Source organism: Microcaecilia unicolor, chromosome 9 (genome assembly GCF_901765095.1).
Source record: "Microcaecilia unicolor chromosome 9, aMicUni1.1, whole genome shotgun sequence".
In the NCBI taxonomy this organism is placed as follows: domain Eukaryota; kingdom Metazoa; phylum Chordata; class Amphibia; order Gymnophiona; family Siphonopidae; genus Microcaecilia; species Microcaecilia unicolor.
The window spans coordinates 163,556,535-163,583,342 of NC_044039.1; the positions used below are offsets into that span (position 1 = coordinate 163,556,535).

A 26,808-nucleotide genomic window follows, 5' to 3' on the forward strand; every position below is an offset into this window, starting at 1 on the left:
CCTCCGGAGAGGAAATCTTCAAAGTGTCCATGGCCTGTAACAACAGGTTGGGCAAATCCTCTGGGCTAAAAAGCCGCGCTGCAGAGGGGTCATCCGCTCCATCCGAGCGGGGATCCGTCTCCTCCAAGGAATCCGCAAAGGACCGTTGGGAGACCTCAGACACGCTGCCCTCATCTACATCGGAGGAGACAAATTCCTCCAAGGCCTGGGAATCAACCCGAGGGCGTTTACCTCTGGGAACCTCAACCTCTTTACCAGACGAGGGAGCAGGGGCAGCGTTGTGCATGAGGAAGGCCTGATGCAGCAGCAAAACAAACTCGGGGGAGAAACCCCCCAGACTGTGCACTTCCGCAGCCTGGGCAACAGCCCTAGACGCACCCTCAACCGGCGCTCGCAATAGCGGGGGAGAGACATGCTGCGCATCCAAAATGGCGTCCGGCGCGAAACTCCGCGAAGGAGCCGTGCGGGAAGAACGGCTCTTAACTTTAGCCGCTTCTGTGCCGTCGCCCAAATTAAGGGCGTTCATGGCATTAATGTCTCCAACCTCAAGGGCGGCCCAAGAAGAAGCCGTCCGAGCCGCGTGGCCGGCCAAGATGGCGGAGGCGAGGAGCGGGGGATGGGCGTTTATGGCGGGAAAAACCGCCACGCCGGAGGAAGGACCGGGACATTCATCGGTCACGAAACTGTCACCCAACAAGGGCGAATCAGGCTTTAAGACCCCCGCATCCCCTCTAGAAGCGCTCAAGCGACCCGGGGAGCGACCCTTTGCGCCCTCGCCCTCCGACGCCATATGCCACGAGGAGAAGAATCGGGGAACCCCCTGCCCGCTATAAAAAGGTAAAAATTACCTGCTGTCCGCTCCGAGTTGTAACGACCTGGTGTCCCAGTGAGTAGCTGCAATAGACGCTTAAATAAACGTCGAAATAAACGCCTTTAAGGACGTTCAAAACTTTTTTTTTTTTTTTTAACGGAGCCAGCGGGAGGGGGGAGAAAAGGAGGGACCTGGCACCACCAGGTTTGCACTTGCTCAAAAGAGCCCTCAACCCCAGGCACTCAACAAAACCTAAAAATTAGGCTTGGAGGCCTAGCCAGAGCTGCTGCTGTGTGTGACCACCACCTGCTGAGATAGAGAACATACAGAGGAGTTTCCGGCAGCACATGACCACATATAGGGAGGCAAAAGTTTGCTCTCTATCTCCACCTGCTGGTAGATGGACACAACCCACCAGTCTATGGATTGATCAGCTTGATGATATGGAAAGCAAGCAGAGCACATCTCATGGAATTATTTCCAAATCCCCCTGTGCATGTGTCTCTATATGTGTGTGTTTTGTTTGAGCATCTGCAGGTATGTGTGTGTTACCTCTGATCAGGAGAACAGCAAACCTGGGAGAGGTAGTTTTGAAAGAAGCAATTCTCTAACTCCTGTACTTCAGTATATCAAATTACCTATGCTGTAGAAACTGGAACTACTTCTCCCATAAAAATGCACTGGCCATGAGGTGGGGGGCACTTTTTTCTCTATAACCCTGGTTTGATCTGGCCCATATTAAAATTCTCCATACGCCAAATTTGGTCCCGTTCTGATAAGTATTTAGAGTTATTTTGCCACTACACATTCTCAACCCCTTATATATAATGTATTTCCAATATTCTGTTATGTTGGAGAGAATAAGATGCTGCATTTATTGTTCAATAAATATTTTAGCAAAACACATATCAAAAACAAAGTCAATTTCTTCATTACCAGTAAGGGGTACCGATGAAAGATTTTCTCTTTGCAATTGTAGCCGTTATTTTCGCTGCTACTCCAAAATCAGCTGAAAGAGATACAATAAGTTGAACAATATAACTGAATTAAACATAACACCAACGTCCAACAGTGAACCTGCTTAAAAGAAAAATATAAATAAGGCAAATGTCAATTAAGCATACAGTCACAGTCCAAATTACAGTCACAGTCTATCAAACACCTACTGAATTTCGTTTTCAGAAAACAAACAGTGCTTCTGTTAGGTCTGACAAAATGAGTAAGGACTGTAGATAGCACAGATGAAAAGAGCATCTATAATGTGCCTGCCACTTTTTATATACCATGCACTAGGACCTGAGGTGTTAACCTACCCTGAAACTGGACAAATAAGAAAAGTAGTAAGAATAGATCACAGGATACAATGTCAGTGTTTAACCTAAGACAAATATGAACACATGTATTTTCTAACTTAATACACACTTCTATAAATTATTTTTATTGTTTTTATTCATTCAGAATTTGGTATACCACTACATCACATACACTTAGAGGTGGTTTACAGCCTTCAATGGGGAATAGAAGCATAGGACGAGAGATCATCTATACTTTTTAATGTGCTAATGGCACGACTGGGTTTAAAGCTCTCCAAAAAGGGAGTTTGAAATTTCACCTATGTTGATATTACCATTTTATTCCTTTTGATGACAATGTACAAGAAATTTATATGGATATGGTGCTAGGTTTAGATCTATTGGAACAATGGGCTAGAGATTTCAGATTAAAATTAACTGGTGGTAAGATGATGTTCTTGATTTTGGGTAGCATGTGTAAGAAAATAACAAAATGTCAGAGCTTGAATATAAAGGGAATGGAATTTACCATTAAATCTAAACTTAAGATTTTGAAAGCAATTCTGGATAGCTATCTCATTTTCGAACCACAGATATCTAAGAAGAATTAGAGTGAATCTAGCTTGGCATTCCTTTAGATTATTAGTACTACATGGTGCTAACCCACCTGGATTACTGTAACTCAGTCTTTATTGGAGTAAATGACAATTTTAAAAAATTTACAGTGTCCGTATGTTTGATTTATAGATCCTCTAAATTTGATGGCCATTGTTCCTGGAACTTCACTGGTTGCCAGTCAGAGCTCGTGTCATTTCTAAAGTTTGCTCATTGGTTCATTTAATAGCTTTAGGTTTACCCGAGGCTATATGTTTCAACTTATTGATTTACCAACTAGAAATTCTAAGGTTTCTGTGAGGTCTTACATAATGTTGCATTATCCTCATCCCAGGAAGGTTAAATATAAAAGATCATTTGCAGCAAGTTTCTGGTATCAAGCAACTTTTTGGTGGAACTCATTATCGATAATCATCAGATCCGGTGCAGGTTAAATAGTGAACTATGCAGCTAATGGACACAATATGGCGATTTGAGTTTGTATTGCATTTGATGTGTTTTGCAATGTTTTTTTTTTATGCATGTTTGATTTGTACATCACTGGATAAGGGTGTTATACAAATGGTATGTTTAACGGTTTTTATTCAGGATCAAGATAACCATATAGCAAACAACTGAACAGCAAGTGTTGGGAGAGTCGTCAAGCTGTTACATGATGAGTAAACAAAAAATAAAACAGTGAGCAGAACACTGTACAATACAAAACTGAAAAACTTGTGATCTCAATTTTATGAAAAACCCACTACTCCCCCAACCCCATAACCCTTTTCTTTGAAACCAAAACTGAGATGGCCCACTGTTTAGTCTTCTGACCCCAGGCCGTCTACGGAAATGAATGTGATCAAAATTTTTCTAATTCCCCCCCCCCCCCCCCAACCCAGGCACAGGACCCCAAAACAGCCTTTTGTGAGACAATAACTAAATTATGATACACTAGAAATTATTCAGTACTGTGCTTCTGGCCTTATGTGATATATATATATATACTTTTTTATGGTTCAACTATTTTATTGACACCTCAATATATGGTACATCACAATAATTTATTACAGAACGCTTAAAATGTACAGAACTTTGACCTCATAACATTGAAGCTGTGTCAAACTTTTATTGTTTATCCCCCCTCCCTTCCCACCCCCGTTGTTCTTCACAGTTGCGGGAGCTTGTTGATTGATTTCAGGATGGGCTGAGACATATGTCCGATCTTCTCGCCATGTATCTGAAAAACCACCCATCTACACGGCATCCAGTCTCTGTTGATATGTGATATATTTTATAAATAACATTTCCAAACAGTGATAAAAGCCTTTTTTTATCTTTGGGTCGCTCGAGCAGCCCGCATCTCCCATAACATTAGAGCATGTAATTTATTTCTCAAAAATACCAAAAGGAGGGAGGTACATCTTGTGGCAGTATATAAATGGTAATAAATGAAATGAACCATAATCATTTTAGAAAAAATGTTAAAAGACCTATGTATTCAATAAGATTGTGCTGTGAGCACCTGTCATAGACAGGTGTTGTTGCAGGTAGTTTGTGACTGGACAATTAACAGTTTTCTTCTCCTTTGATTACGTATTCTTTCTAGATATGCCTAGAATCAGCCAATCCCAACCCATTGGGATTTCAGGATATCCACAATGAATAATCATGAGTTTTATTTGCATGCAGTTGAGGCGGTGCATAAAAATCTCTCATGCATATTCATTATGGATATCCTGAAAACCTGATGGGACTAGGTGTGCCCAGAGGACTGGGCTGGGAATGGCCAGCCTAATTGTAAACCGCACTGAACCACTTTGAGGCTATTCTATGTATAACATAGCAACAACTCATTAAGTGAAACAAGAGGGGAAGAATTAGCAGCACAACAGCATATGCCTTTTGTGAGACAAATAACAGTGAAACAATAGAAAAGCCTAAGACAGAGGAGGGAGAGACCCTCCAATGTACTGATTAAGCAGACAATTAAAAACATCTGGCAGAACAACCATGTCTTCTGCTTGGAAGGTTCAGTACAAAAAACCTTTGGGAGTTTAAGTTATCAAAAAGATGACTTCATACTGTCTGTACCCATTTTTCAAGGTACACAAGGAAATAATTTTACTTCTTCACCTACAGGTGGTGTCTCTTCTGTGCAAAAAAAATGATAAAATACCTGTGAATTTTTTTTTTTTAAATGTGCACCTTCCAAGAAGGGAATTCTGACTGTACAAGTGCTCAAAGGCCTTCCAAACCCAGAAATAAGCAAGGGAAGTGAAAGACTTGTGGGCCTTCAGTAAGGTGGAAATCACTGTGAGCAAAAAACTCTTCCTTACTAATCACCGCCTCTCAAGGGCCAAACCGTAAGCCAGAAGGCATCTGTCCATATGTACTGCATTCTGCTTGAGCAAGCTGTGATCTCTTGGAAAGGAAAGTGGATTGTCCACCAACAGACAAACCAGATCTGCATATCATGGTCTCCATGGCCACCAGAAGGATCAGAAAGGGATGCAGCTCTATTCTGCACATTACCCAGCCTATTCACAAGATCGAGGACAAGATGAGCTAATAGACCATTGGTCCCAACTTTCACTTCCCAAGATCTAGCAGATATCGACTGAGTTGTTCATCTGGATGCGTGGATCACTAACAAAGCCAGCAGATTCACTTCTGTCTAGTGACAACAGGCTATGGCTTCTAGGATCACCAGCTGACTCTTGAAGTCTCTTTTTTTTTGTTGATTATAGGCCATCGCCATCGTACTGTCTGCCATCATGGGACTGCTCTTCCTCTTATCAGCGAAAGGAACTCTACCAGTGCCAATGGGGTCTCCAGTTGAAGGATCAAAAGACCCCCAAAAGGTGGACAAACACCCCATGCCACCCTACCCAACCAGTGAGCTCCCCAACTGAAGAGATTTGCATCAGTGGTCACAACCACTCAGTCGGGCAGATCCAGTGGAACTTCCTGCAGGAGATGTCTGGGACTAACCCACAAGTCCAGACCATGGCACTCTTTCAGAGGGAGCAGTAAAAGGCAGTCAAAATCCTGGCAGGCCCGAGCCCATCAAGTTAAGAGGGCCACCTAAAAGGGGTGCATATGAGCTCAAGCCCAGGGCACCACTTCCAAGGGGGCTGTCATGAAATCCAAAACCTGGAGACTGTGCAGCTTCGAGGGCCCCTGGGCCTAGAACTGCTACTGGGCCTGAAGTTTGTATGCGTTCCTTTGTAAGACAGACTGCTCTCAGTTCAAACTGAACTACAACAGCTGTCCTAACCCTTCCCTCCTGGGAAGAAGCCCCTGGAGTGACATTCTTGGTGCCAGAGGATATTGCATCCCCTGGTGAGTAGGTCCTGACTACAGGATTACTTCCTACTTCATCAAGGTGATGCTTTCCTTTTAGGAGACCTCCCTCCTCCAAGGCAGCATAGGGGCTGCAGACTGGAGGTGGGACTTCTCTACAATGTCCTTGTAGGTATACTCTATGTACCTCTGTGTCTCCCTCAGCTCCTCCAAGTCTGCTACTCTAGCCTCAAGAGAATGGACTCTTTGCATCGAGCACACACATATAACTTCTTGCCAACTGGGAGATAATCATACATATGGCATTCAATGAAAAAGACTGGATAGCACCCCTCTGATGGTGGGATTGCTGTCCGCATCTTAGTATCATTGAGTTTAATTAATTAAAACTTGTTGAGATACTAGAGATACCAGACAAATAAAACAGCCCTAAGCTTATATGGTATATTGTGTGATTTATTTAATGTTTGCTTCTCAGCAAGTATTTTAAAACTCTAATGTAAACTCACCTCTTGTTATCCTAATTAGAATAACTGACTATAAATTAAGACTATAAATGAGATGTGCTAGGGATGGGTGGGAGTTGGGGGTGTCATCGAAACTCTGCAGCTTCTTTTTATTTCCTTAGTTTATGTTTTCCTCCTTGGTTCCCAAATATGGTGGGTGAAAGTTTATTAATATTTCTTTGTATATACTGGTTTCCTATAAGCTGTGTCTTATTTCTCTTTCATTCAAAGTTGTTTCTTTGGATGTTCATTTAAAATTGTTATAAATAAAAAACAAAAAAAAACAGAGGTTGCATTCATTTAAATTAGTTGAGCCAAAGAAATCTTGATATTATCAAATGTTAAAATTATATGGTTCTATTAGTTGGCTGTCCTGCACCTTTTTAGAGTGGCACTTCACAGATTCTTATTAAGAGAGCCCTGCAGAGCCAAGTAGTCCTGGCTGTTTGGACAAGATGTTCTTAGAGATGCCTTGCTCTCAAACACTAATAACGTACAAATTCTAACATGATACTGCAGACCTTGTCTGTTCTGGTAAGAAAGTACCTCTTCCACAAAATAAAGTGTCTAAGCTGCAGGCCTACATATATCTCATCAAGCTGCTGGCTGCAAACTTAAAGGATAAATTTACTGGCATGCATTGTTAACACGATTAAGCAGAGTTATTTAAAAGCAAGACTCATTATTATTGATGATGCTACTTAATAATAATTCATCTCCATCACATTAACTCATGTTAGTAAATCTAGCCCTTAATTTATCGTTTCAAATAGCAAATTTCAGCAACTTACCTAACTTTACATCTCCATTGTCCTTCAGAAGAATATTTGCACCCTGAAATAAGTTTTAAAAATATTTAATGCCCATTGTTTACAATATTTTCACATTTAACAGAACATACCAAGTAGCTGTATATAATGTGTACAGCGCTGCGTATTTGTCTAGTAGCGCTATAGAAATGACTAGTAGTAGTAGCTTGTTTTTAGCTTATTTTAATATAATCACAGTGATTTAATTATTTGTTCTACTGCATGAAGGTCTGGTGGTCTGGTTGATAGTTCCTTTCCTATCATATTTTGTAGTTCCTTTTCTATTTGTTTTTAGCCTATAAACCACCTTGACCTATGATCAGATAAGGCAAACAATGAACAAACAAACATTAGGATTCACAGTAAAAAGGTCAAAAAGTCATTTCTATGAAAACAATCACTGGTTACCAGTCTATTTAGCTATATGTATTACTAAACAGCAGGATGCACATAAGAATGCCGAGGGCTGGGTATATGTGGGGGAGGGGGATTATTAAAACAAAGAAAAAACATTTTCCTCCCCTTTCCTCACCCTATCCCCTTCCATCATGTGCTTCCTCTTTAGTTGTTAACCTATTGGTACAGAAGCAAACAAAGGTGATTAGTAGTACTAGAAAGTCACATTAAACCAGTAGCCACCTGAGCTTGGGCTGTTAAGTGGTTAAATGCAGCTTTATATTTCTATCATATTTTAGAAATGTTTTCCTCCATTCAGTTCTGCAGCTACTCCCATTTATAAAGATGTACTTTAACCACAAATGAGTAACAAAGCAGGAAATGTCAAGCTATTTGCCTAGCACCAACCAAAAAAATCAAAACTCATGTATGTTTGAGCAACAAATTCCACACAAGAATTGACATGATCCTTAAAAATTCAAATAAGGTGTATAGAGTCGTATTACATATCATTTTGAAGAAAATCCTACCATGTTTTCAGAAACGAGCAGAAAAATTAAGATTTCTCAAGTATAAATGAGTTATTACATGACAAAGCTGCCCGTCTTTCACATGAAACGGAATGGCTTACCTTGCTGCCAGGGAAGTAAGGGAAGGAATGGGAGGGTGGGACTAGACAAAGAGGGAAGAAGTAACAAAAAACCCTGTTAAGTGTGTTATTTCCGTTACCACTTATTGTATGTGTTCTTGTTGGATTCAAATGGCACGGTTGAAATTGCTTTATATACCATGTCTATTAATGCACTTTATGAAAATGATTTAAAATAAGTGAAACCTCAAATCTCTTGATATGAACAGGACACCTTGAACGACAGAGGGTTGAAAAATTTGATGTGGTCCCCTATCATTGGTTTCTAGAAAAGTGGGGGGGGGGGGGGGGGGGGGGGGGGGGGAATCAGTGCAAAAAAAACTCCCTACTATAGAGAAAAACTGATTCCAAAAAATCCCCCAAGGTCAAACAGAAATCCAAAAATGAATGTGCCTTATAATATGAAATGGTTCAAGCCTGTTCCACAATCCTGTTTCAGCCAAGCCAAGCCCGTTCCAGAATCCTATTTCAGCCAAGCCAAGCTCGTTCCAGAATCCTGTTTCAGCTAAACCAAGCTCGTTCCAGAATCCTGTTTCAGCCAAGCCAAGCCCGTTCCAGAATCCTGTTTCAGCCAAGCCTGTTCCAGAATCCTGTTTCAGCCAAGCCAAGCCTGTTCCAGTATCCTGTTCCAGCCAAGCCCGTTCCAGAATCCGGTTCCAGCCAAGCCGAGCCCCGTTCCAGAATCCTGTCCAGCCAAGCTTGAGAATCCTGAATCCTGTTCCAGCCAAGCCTGTTTGAGAATCCTGAATCCTGTTCCAGCCCAGCCTGTTCGAGAATCACTGTCCCTGCCTTTTTTATTGTCTTGCTTCTGTTATTCTTGTTGCCTAGCTCCTACCCTGTCTTGCCTGTCTAGTTGTGCTTTGTCTTGTTTCTTTCAGTCTAGTCCAGTCCGGATCCAGTTCTTGCCTTGTCCTTATCTTGCCCTTTTCTGGACCCAGTTTTAATCTACTTCCGTGTTTTGCCTTGTCTTGCATTTCTGGGTCCCAGTCCCAGTTTTAATCCAGTTCCGAGTCTTGCCTTGTCCTGTCTGGGTTCCAGTTCTGGCCCTTTGCCTTCTTTTCCTTGCCTCGTCTGGATCCGGTTCTTGTGTTTTCCATTGTGTTTAGTTACCGCTGTCCTGCCTTGTTGAGTGTGCTAGTTTATCCTAGTCCAGCCTGTTCTGATTCCTGCCTGTGCCAGCCCAGGTGATTTGTCAGCCAAAGCTCCGGCTTTGGTCCAAGGGCTCACCATTCCTGACAGTTGACACACCTCCCCCACCAATTCCTGCTCCAAATCCACCAGATCAGTGGCCCAGTCCACCCTGGTATCTTTGGTCTGCTCTGGAGCAACCCCCTCTCTGAGTGTATCCAGCCACGGATCCCTTGACTGCCATGCCCTGTATAGAGTCCAGACAAACTCCAGGGGAAACCCCACTCCCCCCAAGCTCCTGTCACTGGCCCCAGGACATGGGAAAGAGCACTGAGGCGCCAACTGGCAAGGATAAATCAAGAACAGGTGTACATACCATGTGTAATGAGTGTATCTTCTTGGGCAAACTGGACGGACCATAGAAGGTCTTTATCTGCCGACATCTACTATGTTACTATATGTAATCAAATTCATCTATGTTGGTGTGAAAAATAGTTTCAAAAAAGTTATCAGTTTCACTGCAGCATGTTTCTCCCCCTCTGCGTTCCCACCATGAGTCCAATAGCTTTCTCTCATCCTCCCTCCCAACGTCTGTCAAACTTGAGTTATTTGTCAGCAGCGGCGTCGGCAGCGATAACAGTCTGCTGTGCTGACATGGAGTCTTTCCTCTGCTGCGTCCCACCCATGTGTAAACAGGAAGCTGCAGCAGATGAAAGGCTCTGGGTCAGCCCAGTAGACTTACTGCTGACGCTGCTGCAGAAGGTCAAACACACCCAGGGCAGGGGAGGGCTGAGGGAGCTGAGAGATAATGAGGAAGAGGTGCTGCACCCATGCAGGGGGGGGGGGGATTAGGATGAGGTGCTGCACCCTTGTGGGGGGGATGAGGAAAAGGTGCTGCACCCATGCGGAGGGGGGGAGATGAGGAAGTGGTGCTGCACCCGTGCAGAGGGGGAGGGAGGATGAGGAAGAGGTGCTGCACCCATGCGGAGGGGGAGGGATGGGGGAGGGATGAGGAAGAGGTGCTGCACCTGTGCAGGGGGGGGGGAGGGAATGAGGAACAGGTGCTGCACCTGTGCAGGGGGGGGGGGAGGGAATGAGGAAGAGGTGCTGCACCCATGCGGGGGAGGGGGAAGGGAGACAGGAGCGATGCCAGATTATAGGCGAGGGAACCAGGGAGAGAAAGGGGGAAGGTGGCACACTATGGGGTGGGGCAAGGTTGCTAGGAAGAGGGGGAGGTTCATGTTCAAGGTTAGTTTATTTGATATACACAAATTGTTATTTTTAAAAAACCCAAGTCTAATGAAATGTTAAAATGTAATGGGGGAGGGAGGGTTAAAAGAAACAACAACAAAAAAACATTGTTTAAAGCAAAAAAACACGCACAAAAAGAAGTGGGAAGTGGACCAATGACTTCAGGACGTCGAGACTATGATGGTGTATAAAAGGGTATACTTTATTGTAGACTCGACACAGTACTGTGTTTCAGCCACAGGCCTGCCTCAGGAGTCTAAAAAATATTTAAAACATAACCATAAATATAAACAGACATAAAATATAATTTGAATTTTCAAATACAAGTATCTTAGGAGATGTCTACGGTTATAAAAAACATAAAACGATAGAATATGTATGTGCACACATATAAAATGAAACATTACATCAATGATTCCTAAAATATAAACATAGAAAAAGGGTATAATTTGAGTTGTCAGATACAAATTCCTAAAAAGATGTCTGCAAATTATCAAACGGATAAAGCAATAGAATATAGATATACACATATATAAATCAATACAATGTTTATGATAAAATTTTTCTGAAAATATTTTTTGGACCACCATTTAAACTGTAAACAATGCATAATAAATAATATATGGATAACATATATAAAAGATTAATTGGATCATAATGTATAAAGGATGTATATTATTAAAATTTTAATATGTTTATAAATATGTTGAAAACTGAGGACAAAAATTATTTATCAAATAAATTCTTATACATCTGGATTCATGTTTAATTATACAATTATGGTTGCATAAAATATGGTTAAGGGGAAAATCATGACGAATCTTATATAGAGATATAACAAAATCATATAAGCAATATGATAAAACTACTTATCTTACCCAATAGAATTTTTAAAATCTCATTAAAAATTTTAAATCTCACTAAAAAAAATTAATCTTATTAAAAAATTATTAAACACAATGGAATATATTGTGAACGGACAAAATTATGTATTAAAAATTTGTTAAAATCCCATTGGAACATAATTATGAAATTGAAAATGTTTAAAAGTATTTCACGTAATGCATTTAGAATATTTTTTCAAAAAATCTTTTTTAAAAAATCTTTTCCGAATTGTTAACATATACGACTTAAGAAGTTCCGTTCATATTGTATTGCTGAGATCCTGTTGCCACTGGTGTTCCAATTTCACGTAATCCGGCTCAGATATTGTGTCTCTAATATGTCTATGGTAAAAAGTCAGAGGGACTTTGCCCTGAGCTTCTAAAGAAAATGCCGAGGAAATTTCCTCTTGCACGTCCTCTGTTAGAGTCTCCCAGGGTAGAGAAGCCATATAATGTTTTAGCTGTGCATAATGAAACACCTCTGTTTCTAACAGGGCAAATTTTTCTTTCAAGTCCGTAAAGCTTCTTATCCGCCCTTCCAATCCCTTTTCTTTCCATTTATGAAATATTGGATATAAATTACCTGGTGCAAAAGTTACATTGCCACATATCGAGAGAAATGGCGTAGTTCTTGATGAAAACTTGTGTAAACAACATATCCACCTCCATGCTGCCCTAGCTGATTGCATTATACATTTCAAATCCTAAGGTATACGGGCTCCTGTTACATGTAAGTAATTACTGAAATGCACCCCTGGGGATAATTGCAATTCTAATTCTGTGTTTGAATATTCTTGCATTAGACGAAACCAATCATTAATGTGCCGCATACCGCTGGCCACATTCAAAAATCTTATGCTAAGGAGCCCCAACCCCCCATGTTCAACAGGTATCTGTAATACTTCTATAGACAACCTGGCCTTCTTACCCCCCCATAAATAACGTTGGATCATTGCATTCAAACGCCTTTCATCTACCCGTTTAAGATATATTGGTATGGTTTGAAAAACATATAGCCATTTGGGGACCAGCATCATATTGTATAAAGCTATTCGGCCCCACAATGACAGCGGCAGTAAGGCCCAGGCTTTTAATCTCATTTCAGTCTCTTGAAGCAGTCTCCGAATATTTTGTTCATATAATTTCGCACGGTTTGATGTGATGTATATCCCCAAATACTTAATTTTCCCCTTTGCTCTCTATATAGGTATTACCCTTGACTGCCCAAGCTGTCCTTTTGGGTCTATATCTAATACATATGACTTTGCCAAGTTTAATTTAAACCCAGAGTAAGAGCCAAACTGCGTAATCTCTGCCAAGAGTGTGAAAAAAATCTTAATATGTAAGTTAATAAAAAAACCTTTTAACAAAAAATCGAAAATGATATTGTATACTAATTTTATATAAAAGTGTGTGTTTCTCACCCTGTTAAAAGTTGATAAAATCATTTGACGATATTGATAGGATGATGAATAAATAAAACTTAAAAATAAACAATAATCATGAGATAAAAAAAATATATAAATATGGAAAAGTAAAAGTTAAAATTAGAATAAGGATACTAAACGGGTGTACTAAATATATTCTGCGTCAATCCCTATATATTATTCAATTCAAATGAAGGTGGTTCATAAATATGTATCTGTTATTTAAAAATGCTAATTATTTAAATAAGCCAGATTGAATATGATGAAAAAAGTTTATGAAAAAAATTAAAATGAAAATATATAAACGGATATTGCAAAAATGAAATCAAAGATAAAATAAACGAATTAAGGAAAAATATCTACTATAATAAAACTCACCCTCAACATTCTGAAGACAACGTTCTGAAGGGTTCATGGATTCATGGTGGTGAAGCCAGAACACTGACCATGTCTCTCTGCCCCGCCCTCGCATGACGGACCAATCAGAAAAAACACCCTCAACATTGTGACACACAAAGGACCATCACAACACCGTTCCCAGGCAACACTAGGCAACGTAAGATGGACCAATCAGAGGAAACTACGTGACAATAAGGGAGGAGCATTCCCCAGCAGAATGGCTCATTATCTGTGCAGCACGGAGAGCACAGAACCACCGCTGGAACGAGAGAGGAATATTCCTGCTGTGGGTATTTGCAAAAATAGACAGGGGGAGAGGGGGGGGGGAAATTTTTAAATGCCTAATGCCAGTACTGAAGAGTGCCAGAGGGCCTATAGCACAGACTATATTTGGGATCGCTTGATATGGAGTCAGAGGAGCCGGAAAACAACGTGCCCGTCACCATCTGGGACGTGAGCGAACAGGACAAGCTGCGGCCCAGCTGGAAGGATTACCCGCGACCCAGAGAGCAGCAAACAGCGACCAAGGAAGGGGGAGGAGTAGGGAAACACGCGGAGCTTGTTTCCCTACTCCTTCCCTGCCCAGGAATCGCTGGAGACTGGCTGCCAAACTAACGAAACCGCACACCGACGCACCACCTCCATCATTCGAAAGGCATCCACTCTTTCTTCAACAGAAATGCAAACTAATAATACAAAACAAACAAAGAATACATGGTTTCTCAGGCGGCTGCAGGTAACTCCCCACCCCCTTCCTCTTTTGCCGAAGCGGCCAAGGACGTGCCCAACCATCCCCAGCCTCAGGCAAGCTGTCTCCCACCTCGGGAATTCCCTGAGCACCCGGAAAAAGACGGCGCTGATTCCTGCAGCGCATAAATGTTCCAGCATTCCCCTGCAGCTGGCCTGAAATGGACCAAACATACCGGATCACCCCCCGACGGCCCAAGACCGTGCTCTTCTCCCTTCCGCCAACTTAAAACAACCATCCCCGTCCTCAGGCAAGCCGTCACCCACCTCCAGGATGCCCAGAACCCCAGCCCAATGGAAAAAGATGGCGCTGCTTCCAACAGCACATTTCTCTTCCAGCATTCCCCTACAGCAGCCCTGAAACAGCCAAAAAATACCGACAGACAAAGAACGTGCTCCTCAACCTTCCGCCCATCTAAAACAACACTGCTGCCTCAGCACAACACACAAAAAAAAACATGGAAAAAAAAAACAACACTCAACAAAGGCTGACCCCCCCCCTACAACCACATTTACATTTCACCAACAGAAAGACCCCCCTCCACAAACCTCCTTGACAGACAAAACCACACACACACAATACAACAGAAACACACCCTCAAAGCCACACACCAATCCAACCCACTTTGCCAGCACAGCACAGTACAGCACATCCCCCAACCCCCAAGCAAAAAACAAAACAAAAAAAAGACACACATCAACAACCTGCACACACACCGCACCCTCACACACACACAAAATAACTCTGTGACACATACACACACATACACAAAAAAACCACATGCTAGCGCCAGTTTCATTGGTTTCGGAAACGGGCCTTTTTTACTAGTTATTGATAAAATGAACAAATTGAGGAAAAAAATGTATATTTAACAAATATTTTAAAAAGCACATAGGAAATATAACCACTGCAAATGTGTTTTAGAAATAACGTATTTCTGAAGAAAACGGAGTCAAAAGTATAAACGACTAACCTTGACAAAAAAATATAAAGACAGAATAATACTCAAGCAGGTACAAAAAATAATGCGGTTTTCAGCAATGTAAAAATGATGCAACACTCATAACTAGATAGAAATAGACTTACCTTAATATCTCTATGCATTTTACCCTTGCTGTGCAAATAAGCAAGCCCCTAAGATTTAAAAAAAAAAAAAAGCTCATAACTTTACGTGATATGAACACTGCATTTAAAAATACAGTAGTTGACAACACCAGTTTAAGTTCGCCATTTGTTCACAATACAGGTAAAACACACAAAAAATGAAACCTTTATTATCCAGACTGACAGGCAGATGCACTAAGATCCTAGGAAGAGCCCTTCCCTTACTGATTCCATAGCATAGGGAACGGCCATGCATCAAGAAAAGGGAATGCAAATGAGCTGCTTGTTGTAGCTTACTTGCATTCTCTATTCCCTCGGAAGCCAGTTGGCCAGTCGGCCGGTCGAGCATGCGCAGAGCAGCCAAGCGTAATGCTGGCTGCTCTGCGCGTGCCAAGGACGACCTTTAAGGACGTCCTTGACTCAAAAAAACAAAAACAAAAAAAAAGGACATCCCTAGCAGGAAACTTGTCAGCAGCCTGAACCTTAGAAGAGAAACATTGCTGAAAAGAGCCCCAGTTAGTTTAAGTGCTCCTGCTCTTGGTTGTGTAACATTTCCATTGTTTACTGCTTTGCATGTTAAAGGCAGGCTTACATCAGGCAATTAGGAAGGACTTCTCTGAAGAAAAAAAAAATTCAAGTGCTCCTCACGGATGTCTAACAAGAGCTGGACGTCTTCCTGCAGCTTTTGTGATGGGCGTCCTTCTTGGACGTGTTTTTCTTACCTGCAATTAGGAAGGACTTCTCTGAAAAAAAACAAAACAAAAGGACGGCCCTGTTTTTCTTACCTCCCTAAACTGACCACAACCACAGTTCTCTCAACAGTCCCCTCCAAGGTTGTTTTCATTTTGCACCCCCCCCCCCCAGGATCGACGTGTGAGGATGTCCAAATCAAAAGTTTTTGGACGTCCCTCCCCTCCAGGTCTCTCAGCCAATCCCAGGGTGTTTAGCTGATACTGGTAACAGCTAAACGCGCTGGGACTGGCTAAGCGAGATCTGGAGGGAGGGACATCCAAAAAGTTTTGATTTGGATGTCCTCGCATGTCCCGATCTTGTGGGGGGGGGGGGGGGGGGGGCACAAGCTGAAAACAACCTTGGACAGGCCTGTTGAGAGAACTGTGGTTGTGGTCAGTTTAGGCAGGTAAGGGAATCGGAAAGGGCTTTAACGAGTCTTTAGTGCATCTTGGCCCTAGACAGCACACATTGGTATCAAAGACAAATACCTGTAAAGTTTCTCTGCAGACATATGCTATCTGTGGCTCCGTCAAGGGTCCTGTCACTAAAGAAAAACAAAACAGAACCAAGTCAAAGTAAGACAAGACTGTGCTGCCTGAAACTAATGCATACATAGTGTAGATCACCAACTCGAAATCCCTCAAGATTTAGAGCAGCAAAACTAGGCCTCTCTCAATGATCTTTTTAAATCCACATTTTGAAGTGATTTGTCAAAACAACTCAGCAACTTTGCATTTTAACCACACTAAACCCACTGCGATCCAGAGAAGTATATTTTTTCACTATTAAGGTTTTCTGGATCCTATCAAGCTTGCAGGCACCTTATCAGACTCTTGCAGGTTAGGATGCAAAAGAGAAAGATTTATTTTTTACATTTATACGAGGGTTAAACCAAAGCAAGTTACAATCAGACATACAAAAGTATACATTCAAAAATATAAAAACCACAACAATCATTGTCTGATACTTCATATTTGAATAAAATCACAGAGAATATCACCCCTCCAGAAAGGCCTTCACAAAACAATGAGCTTTTAATATTTATGCAAACAAGTAAAGAAAGCATAGCTCATGGAATTCTTTCCAAACCCTCTATATGTATGAACCTATGTTGCCTTCTTGTTGGAGAAGAAGTTTCAAAAGAGTGACTCTCTCAAACATTCTATTATTTTGGAAAGAATAATAAAATGAAATCAAGTATAAGACAAGACATTTTAACTATTAGTTGCCACAATAAGATTTCAAAGGAAGCAAAGTTGCTTACCTGTAGCATGTGTTCTCCATAATCAGCAGGACTGAATCAGGCACATGAGTGGCTAACATAGCATGGCACTGGGATGAAACAGCTTTCCCAGAACTCGGAACTATTGTAAGGTTCTGAACACTCACGGCACATCCTGCATACAGAGGTCTCCTTAGTGCTTCCACTTAGTTTCGCAGCTCTCAAAGAGATAGTAGAAATTGTGTGTCTTACATGATTTTGTCGTCTATGGAAAACACCTATAACAAGTAAGCAACTTTCCTTTGAAGGTAGCTCAACAAACACTTCTATTGTTTAAAAGCAGGCCAGATGATGAAGTGAGTTGCATAGACATTACATTCAGTGACATTAAAGGTATAAAAATGACAGCCAAGCAGCTGCTTTGTATATGCTATCCAGCAAAACAGTTTTCAAAAACTATGGTAGTCCCAGTGGCTCTGATTTGATAAGGTTTGACTACTGGTTAGAGAGATATCAGCCTGCTCATTACAGAATTAAATATAGGAAGACAGTCAAGTAACTAGGGCCCACTTTGCCACTGGAATACCAAATCTGTTGGAGCCGAATGAGATGAACAGCTGCACAGACAGATTTTGTTCTAAAACAAGCAAGAGTCCATTTGTAGTCCAGTGTGTAGAGAGACTTTTTACATTCACATGGATATTTGTGTGACTTAAAACAAAATGTGGGTATCACTATTTGTTCATTTATATAAAAGGACATGACCACCTTTGGAAGGGATTTAGGAATTTAGGAAGAGTAGAGGAGTGGCCTAATGGTTACAGCACCAGTCCTGAAATCCAAAGATGGCCAGTTCAAATCCCACTGCTGCTCCTTGTGATCTTGGGCAAATCATTAACCCTCCATTGCCTCAGGTACAAACTTGTGTGCCCACCTGGGACAGAGAAATATCCACTGTACCTTAATGCAACTCACTTTCAGCTACTACTGAAAAAGATGTGAGCAAACTCCAAAATAATAAATAAATAATGTATTAGGACTTTTCAATTTGTAACTCAATATACAAAATAACATTGTTTTCAAAATTCTGGTGTCACATCTGTAACAATACAAACTTTGCTGCCAGACCTTTTATGAAGTAATCCAAAACCCTGCAAATATAAGCTTGGCATACCACAGCATCATCAGTCCTAAGAGCTCAAATTGCACAAATCCTACCTATGAAATGCCAGCACTGCAAATATTCTGGATCAGGACACCTCCAGTTGGAAAGAGAGAACATGTGGGACTTGTGGCCAAAAGCATGAGTCAAACTGCAGAAGGAAAAATGGAAGACCCAAATATGCAAGAAAATAAAAGCAAAAAAGACAAAAGGAAACAGAAAAACACAGAAAATGACAGCACATAAAGACTATATGGCCTTTCCAGGCTGCCCATCTATACCAACTACTAAGCTATACAACCCTTTGGAGATCCTCTGTGCTTGTCTCATACTGGCAGCTCCATGCATCTACAACTCTTTCCACACATAAATATTTCTTTAGACCACTCCTGAGTCTATCCTCTTTCATCTTCATCATATGCCCCTTTGTTCCTGAATTTCCTTTTAATTGAAAGCTCATTTCCTGTGTATTAATGCCACAGATGTAATCAATGTCTATATTATATCTCCCCCCTCCCGTCTTTCTTCCATAGTATATATAATATTTAAAGTCTGCCTCCAAATGCTTTAACATGAAGACCACTGACCATTTTAGCTGCCCTCTGGACCAACTTAATCTTATTTATCTCTTTTTGAAGGTATGGTCTCTGGAACTGTACACAGTATCCAAATGAGGTCTCAAAAGATATTTACACAGAGGCACTCTCACCTCCTTTTTCCTGCTGGCCATGGCCATTCCTCTCCTTAGGCACACAAAAATCCTTCTAGCTTTTGCTGTTACTTTTTCTACCTGTTTGGCCACCTCCAGGGTCCTGCTCTTTCATGCTATTTCACTCCTATACTTAATGGTTCCTTGAATTTTTGCAGCCTGAATGTATGGCTCTGTTTGTTTTTTTTAAACAATGGAGTAGAGGAGTAGCTTGATGGTTAGTGCAGTAGGCTGAGAACTGGGTTTGACGCCCACTGTGGCTCCTTTCGACCCTGGGTGAGTCATTTAACCTTTCATTACCCCAGGTACAAAACTGACTATGAGACCACAAGGGACAGAGAAAGTACCTGTATGTAATATGTAAACTGCTTTGGCTGTACCACAACAAAATAGTACATCAAGAATCTAAAACAAAATCCAATCCAATAAATAACTAATTTTAGCTGCCAAATTCTAAAAATTCTTCAAGTTTTTCTAAATCTCTCTTCATGTTATCTACACCTTCATGGGTGTTTACCCTAATGCAGAGTTTGGTATCTGTAAAGAGGCAAACCTTACCTGACAACCCTTCCACAACACAGTTCACAACAATGTTAAAAAGACCTGGAACGGAGAAAATGAAGTCTCTCACCTGAGGTCGGACCCAAGACAAAAACAATTAAATAGCTCTGACAAATTTATTTAGTGTACCACAGTGGGGTGAACTGTGCTTACTTGGTGAGTTCAAGTGGATGGCAGCCACCCAACAGTGGACAGCGATCTCTGGAATTTCAGTTTTGGTGGTGGATAGCATAGTGAAAAAGAAGGTGCTAAGATGATGGATGAACAGCAGAGTGGAGCCTGTGGAAAAGAGGCAACTATACATGGGTCGCTGTACTTGACAAGATTTTCAAAAGTGGTTTAGAGTTTTGAATGGTGAAATTACAGCTATGAAAGCTGATACTGAAGCACTGGGTGGCTCATCTTAAGGAGGAATTTGGAAACTTAAGTATGTGACTCAAGGAGGCTGAACAAAAGGTGGCACAACAGGAGAGGAGCTAAGATTAGTATACTGATCTGAAAAGCCAAAACAGAGTAACTCAAATTTTTTAATTACCATATGTCCTATAGTTACTGTGTATTTCTTAAAATGGAAGCCATTGAGCATTTGGATGCATTTTCAAGCCTGTAGCAAAAGTCCAAAATCTAGTATTCTCTTGACAAATGGGAGATATGTTAAGACAGAACATAGTACTGTACTAGTTTTGGTCAAGAATTGCATCATAGAGATTTATTCAAAGAAATCAGTTTATTTGAACTTCTCATTTATATTCTCTTTTTTAATTTATTTATTAATAATTTTAACTTTTACATCAAATCCAACAATTTGAAAACAAATGGAATTGCCAGGAAACTTCACAGCAAATATAAAAATTAGGTATTCCTTCAGGAACTCAAAAAAGAGGAAGGAGATATAAGAAAGGAGATTAGGAGTATAATACCGAAGAAAAATATCAGACAAATTTAAACAGGAAAAAGCCTGGCTTCCCCACAAACTAAATGAGCACACTAAAAACCTTACTATATGAAGCAAACCCCTGTAGTATTTGGGAGGAGAACAGTCCACTCCACGCTGAATTATTTATTGCCACTCTGGTCTGCTGCCTGCCTGCCTGTTGGATCTTTGGACTCCTGCCCCTGACGTCATTGAGTGGAGGGGTTAAGCTTCAGAGCAGCCCAACGGCGGCTCGCTTAAGGCTCAAGCCAAAGGCAAGTGCTTCTTAGCGAGCCCCTTGGAGAGTCCTGGACAGACGTTGGAACTGTGGTCACTGTTTCAAGAAGAGAGGTTGGTTGGGGAAATATGTTTTGCACCTATTTCGGTTGTTGTGAGGCAGGTGCGATATGGAGATCTGGGTGGAGTTTGGAAAAGTGGGGCCAGGAAAGGGTGTTGGTACCAGTACAGATTGAGAAGGCATTAGTATGTGGAAGGGATGGGGTGAGTGAGAGTCAGCTAAAGGTAGCCTTGATTAATACACGATCTGTGCGTAATAAAGTGTAGACTATATATAATTTGTTCGTTGATTCCGGTATTGATGTATTACGTATTACAGAAAGTTGATTGTATGTATGCTGTTTTTTGTTGCCCCCAAGGGAAAGGTGTGGGGGGGTGGGGGAGGAGTTGATTATTAAGGCATGGTTGAAGTTGAAAGTTGTGCAACGTTTTTTAAATCATCCTGTGGAATCCCTATTACTGAAGTCTTCTGTGATTAATATTGTGATAATTTACAGTCCTCCAGGGGTTATGCGTCAGAACTTGGTCTCTTTTATTGAGATGTTGAGTACTGTTGGGTTGCCAGTAGAGAATGCAATAATTTTAGGTGATTTTAATGTGCAGGTAGATAATTTGGGTTTTGATAATTTTTTATCTTTCATGACATATTTAGAGTGGGGGCAGGTAGTAACAGAGTCAACTCGTGTGAGAGGGCATATATTGGATTTGGTGTTCTTGCATGAAGGGAATCAACTTAAACTACTTACAGATATTTCGGATTCCGCTGTGCCTCAAGGGAGCTCAGTTTATAAGTTGCCTATACAGGAAGCTAGAAATTATTAGGAAAAGGATGGTCAAAAGATTTGCTAAAATTTAAGTACTCCACCTCGATCTAACTCTGGTCACCCAAAGAAATTAATCTTCTGACAAGACCTACCACTAATAAAACCATGCTGCCTGAAATCCCACAATCCATGGGATTCCAGAAACTCCATCATCTTCTGTTTTAACAGTATATACACTGATTTATTTACCACAAAAGCCTACAGTTCCCAACCTTTCTTACTTCTGCTTTTGTGGAGAGGGGCCATATCCTGCTCTTCTCCAGTATGACTTCTATTCTAAAGAGATGTTGGAAAGATAAGATCAGGCAGCAGAGCTGTCAGAACCTCCTTAAGTTCCTTCATTGCTGGCTTACCGGAGTTCGTGAGAGACTGTGAACTTTGCAGTTCAAAGAGAAATCACTGCCAGATGCTCTGGGCCTAGACCTGGCAGAAAGATCCTTGAAAGTGAAGTGAGTGTACCACAGTAGCATCAGAAAAGACAACAAACCGACCAAGGCACACACCCAGCAACAATCTTGAATTATACTTGAAACATCTAACTCTTTACAAAGAAGTGCACTTTGGCATGTAAAGGTGTGAAACTTTTACTTTTCCAGGATTATTCAGTATGTGTTATAGAGCAAAGACACACAACAGCACCTTTATTGAATGAGGTTGCACAATAGAGGTATCCATCTCACGCTGCAATATTCTGCCTATAAGGCTTACAAATGAAAACTGTACTTTTGACTTGCTGGATTCAGAGGCTCTGAAGAAATTTTTGGCATGCTTAGAAGGCCCATTAAGGGGCAGAACTGAGGAGATTGGAAAAGTTGGACACGCTGTACTTGTGTTTGGCTACAGCTGGCAATGTAGGGTCCACAGATGGGGAGCCATCATAGCCAGGTGATATCAGGTGCAAATTGAACTATAAATTTATGAATGGCTGTTGATGCCTAATGATTAGATCACAGATTCACTGGATGATTCTGATAGAAGACTGTGATGCTGCAAAACTTCCTATGTATTTTTTTTTATTAACAAAGTTGAAGTCAAGAAAACAATTATGGAATAATTAAGCAACAACAGACAGCTTCTAAGGAGGAACATTAGCCAAGTTAGTGTCATCAAGCATGGATTTTCTTTTCTCTTTCTTGTCTGAAAATGTTGATGCAACTGCAGGGGCTGAAGCATCAGACTGTATAAGATACGATGTTATGATAAAGTTTAAAGGTGATTTTTTTTCCTGCTGTTTTCAAGTTTGTGTCTCAGTAATTTGGGGGGTAGGTTGGAAGTTTTGGCTATGGTACCGAGTGGTGGAATGAGGGGATAGTAGTTTTTGGCTCTGGCAAATGGAGTATATGCGAATGGAATAGGGGAATGGATGGTGTTGGGTTGAACTGGAGAGGGAGAACGTAAGAGAAGAAGACAATAGGTTGACAGCAACTGGAGGCAAAGATAGAGAGAACATGGATATTTTTGGATGTGAGCTGATAGGAGATGTTCTGGGACACAGTAGATCTTAAAGGGTTTGGCTGAGAGATACCAAAAGATCATTCCAATATATAAATCCACTGACCAGTTTAAACTCCAAAATGCGGAACTCACTAACTTAAAGGCAGTAACCTTAAACGTAGCAGGATTACATTCTCCAGCAAAAAGAGCTTGAATTTTGCAGGCCCTTAAGCAAAAACAAGCTGATAGATGGTTTATGGAATACATCTAAGTCAGAAACTGAGGACAGAATGGATGAGGAAGTTTTTTTTATCCAGCATCAGTTAGTGAGTGATGGCAATTTTACTGCACAAAGACTAGCTTTGTCCCTCATAATACATACCAAAACACTGATGGCAATTATATAATCGCTTCTGTGGAACTGCAAGGGAAGAGACAGACTCTGTGTAGCCTTTATGCACCTAATCTTTAAAGTCACAAAATCTTCTCCCAAATGGTGGCTAAATTATCAGATGCTGATTAATATGAACTTACAGCATGCAGCATACCCTTTTTCTTTCTCTTACCCCACCACCTCCAATCACTCCAGATGTCCAGAGTCTCTCCTTCCTTTCTCAACCCTCTGCCCCTACCATATCCAGAACCCCCCATCTCCCTTCTTTTTGTGGGCCAGCTTCCCCTTGCTGTCACTACATCACCTCTGCTGAGCTGTTCTGCAATATGTGCTGAAAATTATCAATGCAAAAAAGAAATTTAACGGGAGAGACAATATCAAAATCTACTATAAAGAATCAATCCCACAATGACCTCAACAGGTTTGTAAGGGAATACACCAAAACGTTACTTAAAAACTTTTAATTAGTGATTGATACTTAGTGAAGGGGTACACAGAGAGTTCAGTATGGGCTGTTCCCACAGCCAAGCTGATCTTAGTGAGTCTGGCCGCAAAGTGGCTCACTAACGCTTACACACTCCATACATCATTTTTTACTCTCTTTACGTGTCTCCCCGTTTTTTGTGAAAATACAATTTTAATCAAAATACTAACGTTAGTGTATGTCCAAACAAAAATCAATAAAACCTGTTGGTGAAACCATATAAACTAAGTAACTGAAGTCACTAAAACCACACATTTACTACAAAATATGCACTGGAAAAAAGGCAAAAGGAAACAAGCTTATCTGAATCTTGATCAATTATTCTCCATGATTTCTAAAGAAGTTTCCTGGAAGCTTTTCATATATGTGCAACATGGGACCTTTGAGCAAATGCAATGTGCTTAAAGGCCTGCTGCGCCCTGTCCCCTCTGACAAAAACATCTTCTCAGAGCACTCAACCCATAGTCTCCAAACTATAACCATGGTTAACTACATGGACCTCCTTGGCACCAAAGAACCAAAAGGCACTCTATGAAAACTGAGCCTCTCAATGACTAAGATCATAAGACAGAATGGAAAGAGGCCTAAGAAAGAGGTGTCTGAGCAAGTATTATTATTTATTTATTTATTTGGAATTTGCTCACACTTTTTCATTAGTAGCTCAAGGTGAGTTACATTCAGGTACACTGGATATTTCTCTGTCCCAGGAGGGCTCACAATCTAAGTTTGTACCTGAGGCAATGGTGGGTTAAGTGACTTGCCCAAGATCACAAGGAGTAGCAGTGGGATTTCAACTGGCCACCTCTGGATTTCAAGACCTGTGCTCTAACCACTAGGCCACTCCTCCACTCCAATAGATGAAAATACCTAATTGCATTCTTTCCTTTTATTGACAAAACATGCTCCTGTTGTATTTCACCACCTTGATTTGAGGAGCAGTCCTATCTGACACCTAGTAAGACAAAGTTCTCTTCTGCCAGCAGATATATTCCAGGTTATCAAGAATGTATCTTCAAACAAAAATCTGTTGCACCCTAATAACACCAGCTGTATGAGCTAAACTAGTTTCTACAGGGACAAAACTACACCCTGGCCAAACATTGTTTTACTTCCCCCTTAAGAGCCAGAAAGGCTTACTAGTATGTTCCCATCAGCTAACAGTGTTGCACAAACCAATGCCTCCCAGACTAACTTTCACTAGACTATCATCCAGGGCTGCCGGGGTATAGACAGCTGAACCCATCCCTGGCCTAGCTAAGGTTAGGTCGATTTACCCCCCCCCCCCCCCAAACTAGGGCCACTGCTATCTCATCAGCTGTCCCAAGGATGCCACTTTAACATACTAGGTTCACTGCTTAGGAGAGAATTAACTAGAGAATCCCCTGCCCAATTACCCTCTGGAGAATTCTGTGGAGGCATTTGCCTAGAGGGAAGAAAGCTTTGTGAATGTGCACATGTAAAAATCATACAAAAGGACAACAAAATGTGTGAGATGCAAGTGCACACATTTCTAAAGTACTACCATTCATAGTAGCCATCCTGGAGCCTAGAGTGTATCAGAACTATGCTTGGAATGGACATGGAAAACAGAGATCTGGAAGCCTAGGGTTGAAGCCTTGAACCTTTTCCTCCAAAGGCACAGAAATTCTCTCTTTTGGAGTCACAGTGACTCCTGTACACTACACAGACTAGGAAGTAGTAAAAAAATGTAATTTATAATTTAATTTGTACATTGCCTCGCTTAAGCAACCTGTGGCAATTTACAGTCAGAACCAACCCCTTTCCCCCCACCCCCTGCTATCCTACTATATAAATGAAGAGTGACCGACGTGCTGTTCTGCGCATGCACTTCACGTCACAGATCACTCCTGACATGGTTAGAGGCAGGACGGACCAGCGCCACTACACAAATCCAGAATGGCCGGGCAGCGTCCGTGCGCATGCGCGGCACGTCAAGATCACTCCCGACGTGGTTAGAGGCAGGTCGTAACAGCACCACTACAGAAATCCAGAACGCACGGGCAGCGTTCGCGCAGAACAGTGCAGCATGTTAAGATCACTCCCAATGTGGTTAGAGGCAGGTCGTAACAGCGCCACTACAGAAATCCAGAACGCCCAGGCAGCAGAGAGAACGCGAGCGAGCACGAGAGCCTTCAAAGGGATGCAGTTGCAAAGGAATGTAACAGAACATCGTTAGGAGGGGGTTCTTTGAATCTGGTTCCTTGGCAAGGAAAGCTGGTGATGTGATTGGGGGGGAATCAACGGGTCTGGACCGCAGCTGCAGGGAAAGGAATCCGGACGGCTCTGGCCACAGGCGCTGGGTCTAGCTGGCTAGGGTTGGAGGGGGTGGGGAGAAGGAGGTGATAGAGGGGGGATACAGGATTCATATGCTTCTCTCTCCGCCCCCAAGCAGGCTGAGCTCCAGGAGTCAAACTCACCTACTGCGGTCACAGGGACATAGAGGCAGGGGGAGCCTATAAAAAGCCCAAGAAGGAACCCGAGGCCTGAGAGAGACAGCGAGACAGGGCCACAAGTTCAACGGGACAGAGGCAGGCTGAGCTCCAGGAGCCAAACCCACCTGCTGCGATCAGAGGGAGATAGAGGCAGGGGGAGGCCATAAAAAGCCCCAAAAGGAACCAGAGGACTGAGATAGACAGCGAGCCGGGGCCACAAGTTTACCGGGACAGAGGCAGACAGAAGATGTCACACCTGTGGGGCTATGACAGTCACAACGGTGAGTGATTAGCAGGGGAGTTGTGGCTTAGCTCCTGG

At 41.7% G+C, this 26,808-nt stretch overlaps 1 protein-coding gene across 1 annotated transcript in view; it reads right to left on the bottom strand.

The window, feature by feature from the left end:
- The window catches only part of MAP4K5 (mitogen-activated protein kinase kinase kinase kinase 5), a 354,391-nt gene that overhangs the window by 194,256 nt on the left and 133,327 nt on the right, over nucleotides 1-26,808 (bottom strand). Inside the window, exons 5-8 of the mRNA XM_030214063.1 lie at nucleotides 16,525-16,580; nucleotides 15,287-15,334; nucleotides 7,301-7,343; nucleotides 1,748-1,820 (exon numbers count right to left, since the gene is read on the bottom strand). Of these exons, the coding sequence (XP_030069923.1) occupies nucleotides 1,748-1,820; nucleotides 7,301-7,343; nucleotides 15,287-15,334; nucleotides 16,525-16,580 (220 nt within the window). The remainder of the gene's footprint in view (nucleotides 1-1,747; nucleotides 1,821-7,300; nucleotides 7,344-15,286; nucleotides 15,335-16,524; nucleotides 16,581-26,808) is intronic.